The following is a 5,334-nucleotide window of genomic DNA, read 5'->3' as shown; positions in this document are numbered from 1 at the left end:
TCACTCATAGCAGCTATGGAATGAGATTCATTCTTTTTGTAATTCTCATACAAAAGTGAAAGCTAGGAAAATTATACATTCTATAACACAAGGCTGAAGTTCCATAGCTGATTACTTCATGCTATCAAGTCACTTGTGGATTTGCTCATATCCACTGTAAATTCTATTTCTCAGGCTGAACATATTGACTTTATACTTGATGAACTCAATGAAGAGTTCCAAATAGTGATAACTTCCATGGAAAGCCAATCTAATTTGCATACTATTCACTCTCTAGAATCCTTTATACTTACATATGAGGTTAGGCTTGAGAAGAATCACCTTAAAACTGTTTCTGATGCACTCTCTGTAAATCTTGCTGCTGCACCAACTGTGAATAGATCTCCAACACCTGTCGTCTCCTAGTCTATCATCTATGCCAGAAATGCCATCTGTTCCATCAGGTTTGACTCGTCCTCATCTTAATTCATCATATCCTAATTTTTATGGTTATGGTGGATATGGTAATAATAGAGGAGCTCGTGGTGGTCGTCATGGTCCACGTGTTGATCGTCATGGTCCACATGGTGGATGTCGTGGTCCACGTGGTGGATGTCGTGGTCCACGTGGTGGACGTCGTGGCTGTGGAAGTCATTATTATCTTCCTATACTATTCTATGAGTATTGTAATAAATCAGGCTATGATCTTATGAGTTGCTATTATGCTCTTGTTGCATTCAGAGATGCATTTGGGTACAACTTCAACCATGGTGCCTCTATTATTCCAAATTCTCCATATTCCAACTTTGATCCATAATACTTCACAACATTTGGCCATCATCCTTATGGATCCTTTGAGACATCTTATAGACCTTTTTCAGTTCAACAATATCATGGTTTTCTACATAGTTCACACTACAACACTGCACCTGTTTCACAAACTCCACCATCTCCATAAGTTATGACTGCTAGTACCAACAACAAAGATGTCAAGGATGTTAAGAATTTTGTTTGGTATCCAGACTCAGGGGCCACCAATCATCTCACGGCTGATCCAGCTCTTATTCATAATCCAATGGAGAATTTTGGCTCTGAATGTATCTTCATGGATAATGGTAGTGGTCTACCTATTAAACATATATGATCTTCTCATTTCTTGTCCCCTATGGTTCCTAATCTTACTTTGTCACTCAATAATCTACTTTTTGTACCTTCTATAACTAAAAAAACTATTAGTGTCTCTCAGTTTGCTAAGGATAGCCATTGTTACTTTGAATTTCACCCTAATGAGTGTTTTGTGAAATCTCAGGGTACTGACAAGATTCTTTTGAGAGGATCAATCACAAATTAAGGACTCTATGCATTTCATGATCTCCAATATACACAACTTCCTAGCTGTTTTAATGTTCAAACTGTGCCTACACCTACTGTTTCTAATTCTAGTAGTATTACTTCCAATATTGCATGTAATCCTAACAGTTTTCAGTCTCAGTCATATTTTCTATGGTACTGTAGGTTAGGTCATTCTCATGAGAGAATTCTTCATCATATACTTTCCCAATGTAAGACACCTCATAGCAATAAAAGTACAGTTGACATTTGTTCTACTTGTTGTATGGGAAATTCTCATAGATTACATGGTCCATCTTCAAATAATGTTTATCGTTCTGCCTTTGATCTTGTATATATGGATGTGTAGGATCTTGCACTTATTCATTATGAATTAGGTTTTAGGTACTATGTCTCTATAGTTGATGAATGTGTAGGATCTTACAAGGCATACTTGGCTTTATTTGCTTAAACTAAAATCTGAAACTCTGACCATCTTTAAACATTTCCTTAAAGTGATTCAAACTCAGTTTGGAAAAACCATCAAAGATGTCCAAATAGATTGGGGTGGTAAGTTTAGGTCATTCACATCTTTTCTTCAGTCTTTGGGAATTATACATAGAGTTTCATGCCCTCATACACATCATCAACAAGGAACCGTTGAAAAAAGCATAAACATGTTGTGGAAACAAGTTTAGCATTACTAGCTCATGCATGCTTACCTATGACCTATTGGGATCATGCCTTGACTACAACAGCTTACCTTATCAATAGACTCCATTCTCCCACTTTACAAAAATTTTCTCCTCGTTTTCTTCTTTTTGGAAATGTCCCAAATTATAGTTTTTAAAGGTCTTTGGGTGTGCATGTTATCCCCATTTACGACCCTACAACAAGCATAAACTTGCCTTTAGATATACTGAATGCACCTTTCTTGGTTACTCAAATTCTCACAAAGGGTACAAATGTTTGTCTAAAGAAGGAAAACTATATGTCTCCAAAGGTGTGGTCTTCAATGAACATGTGTTTCCCTTTGCACCTAAAACTTATCATTCACAATCTGCAGTAATTGTGCCTACTTCACATTCTTCATATAAAGATATACCACCTCATACTCATACTCTATCTCCACCATTGCTTAATCCCATTTCTATTTCCTCTCCTTCTACTGCCCCTACATACTACTCACCCTCACCTGTTGTGCCACACTCTCCAATTGAGTCTCTCCTATTCCATCTTCAATTTATCTCAGTCCCTTTCACCCATGCCCACAGCCAGTCCCACAATCCCCTTATCATCCTCTTCGGGTACCTCTAGCTCACCTACTCAGTCATTTGTTCCACAATCTTTGCATTCAATGCTGACTAGATCTAAATATGGTATATTCAAAACTATCCATCCTAGAGTTTTGCTCACTGAATCAAAACATTCTAGTGCCAAAACAACCTTGAATAGTCCAGTATGGAAACAAGCAATGCAAGATGAATTTGATGCCTTAATTTCCTTAGGGACCTGGTCTCGTGTTCCTCTCCCACCTCATAGAAAGGCTATTGGGTGCAAGTGGGTGTTCAAAATAAAGCAAAATCCTGATGGAACTGTCCAAAGGTATAAAGCTAGACTTGTTGCCAAAGGGTTTCATCAACAATATGGAGTGAATTATAATGGAACTTTTTCTCATGTGGTCAAACCTAATACTATTAGGATTCTTCTAACTTTAGCAATAACTTTTAATGGTCTCTAGAGCAGTTGGATATTAATAATGCATTTCTTAATGGATTATTAAATGAAGAAGTCTACATGCAACAACCAAAAAATTTCAACACTCTGATAAGACATTGGTTTGCAAGTTTCACAAAACAATCTATGGTCTCAAACAAGCACCTAGACAATGGTTTGAAAAACTCAAAGGAACTTTATTCAACCTAAGTTTTACTGTCAGCAAGTGTGACAACTCTCTTTTCATTCACTCTTCATCCACATACAAACTCTATGTTCTAGTGTTTGTTGATGATATAATTATTGTTGAATCTTCTCAAAGTCATGCTCAACAACTTATCTCCAGTCTTAGTTTTTCTTTTGGCCTCAAACAACTAGGAAAACTAGATTATTTTCTAGGAATCAACGTCAAACACCTTCATGATGGCTCTCTTCATCTAAATCAGTCCAAGTATGTCAAAGATTTCATAGAAAGAGCTCATATGCATCTAGCTAAAACTTCATCAATTCCTATGGCAAACAACTACAAGTTAACCAAGCATGATGGTCAACCTTTTGAAGATCCTACTTTGTACAGGTCTATTGTGGGGTAACTACAATATGCTACCATCACAAGACCATATATTTCCTTTAGTATTAATAAAGTGTGCCAATTTCTCAGTCAACCCCTTCAATTTCATTGGATAGTGGTTAAAAGAATTTTAAGATATGTACAAGGCACTAACACTTATGGAATTCATCTTAAGCATGCTCCATCATTAGTTTCTTTGTCTACTACAACATTTTGTGATGTTGATTGGGCTACTGGTACAGATGATCGAAAATCTATTTCAGGTGCATGCTTATTTCTAGGACCCAATTCAATTACTTGGTGGTCCAAGAAACAGAACACTGTATCCAAATCCAGTAGTGAAGCTAAATACAGAAGTTTGGCTTTAGCTACTCAAGAGCTATCCTGGGTTGAGTCTCTCCTAACTGAACTACAACTCTCCTACAAAACTCATATGGTCTTATGTGACAATCTCAGTACTGTGATCATGACACATAATCATGTTCTTCATAACAGAACCAAATATATAGAACTTGACCTCTTTATTGTTAGGGATAAGATTCAAGCAAAGACTATGCATGTCAACCATATCCCTTCAGAATTCCAAACAGTTGATGTTCTCACAAAGCCTTTGTGTACAAACAAATTTCTTTCTCTCAGAAGACAGCTGAAGGTCCAAGAGGCATCCGTAGTTCAGGGAGTATATTAAAGATCTGGGATAAAATCTATGATATTTATACTATAAGTAAGTCATCAATATATTGTCGTACAAGCACTGCCGTAACTTCTTTCTCTTGTGTAGTACAATTGTAATATCAACTAATGTAGTACACCTAAAGTACAATGCAGTACACCTAAAGTACAGTGTAGTACACTAGTGTAAACCTATATATAGTTGTGCCATCTATAATAATTGTATATTCAATAATAATAATAATAAATGAATTAATTATTTGGTTTTCAATTCTATTTTCTTTTCTCTCTTTCTTTTTCTCTCCTTCATTATTTAAAAATGGTATGTCGAGGTATTATGACATCTTCAAGTGGCCCCTTCTCAACTCCATCATAATTCATGGGGCTTCATCTGAGCGTTCAAAATATTCTGCAAGGTCATGGAGCGGCCATGCACCCTTCGCCTCTTCTTCTAGATGTTTCGGGTGAGTCATAGCACCAACAAGGATGAAAATGATCCGGGCTGACGATGATGGACGTCGCTTAAGTCCATAAATGGTTGTTCCCTCTTCCATCTATTCAAAGGGTCTGTGAAGAACTGGAAGAACGGGTTATTCCGGGTGGAGGTTCGAGGTAGTCGGCACACCTGGGCATATGGTCCTGATGGTTTTCCTCGTTTTCCATTTTCCTGGAACAGGAGAATTCACCAGAAATCCACCAAATTCTTCAGCTACTCATACAATCAGCTGGATGCCCAGCAACGGGAGATGAGTGATGAAATGTTGTCCTGGATAGACGGTGGCAAAGTCATAGAGTGCTATAAGTTTGTCTAGGGCGACTAGACTTTTGAGGCAGCAGTCGGTGAGTATCCGCATTTATGTGCCCTATACTTATTTTTGTGATGTCATTATACCACCTGACTTATATTTGTTCCATTTTTTCAGTAGCTGCTATGGGTGATAAATCAGACCGGTCAATCTTCCAGAGAAGGGTCGCTTTGAAGAGGAAGCGTGCTGAGATCACCATGAAGGTGAGGTTCGACTCACCTATCTGCTCTGAACTTTCTCGGGAAGACGGTCCATCCATCA

The 5,334-nt window shown here is 37.6% G+C and overlaps 1 protein-coding gene across 1 annotated transcript; it reads left to right on the top strand.

Annotated features, from left to right (window-relative positions):
- Positions 941–4,283, top strand: LOC109333966 (uncharacterized mitochondrial protein AtMg00810-like). The gene is made up of 4 exons (XM_019569543.1): positions 941–1,076; positions 2,817–2,913; positions 3,347–3,613; positions 3,686–4,283. The coding sequence occupies exons 1-4, from the start codon at positions 941–943 to the stop codon at positions 4,281–4,283; spliced, it is 1,098 nt and encodes a 365-aa protein (XP_019425088.1).

This window comes from Lupinus angustifolius, chromosome LG19 (genome assembly GCF_001865875.1).
Source record: "Lupinus angustifolius cultivar Tanjil chromosome LG19, LupAngTanjil_v1.0, whole genome shotgun sequence".
NCBI classification, from domain to species: domain Eukaryota; kingdom Viridiplantae; phylum Streptophyta; class Magnoliopsida; order Fabales; family Fabaceae; genus Lupinus; species Lupinus angustifolius.
Note: the sequence above shows the minus strand (reverse complement) of the source record. Positions and strands in the feature narration are given on the sequence as shown.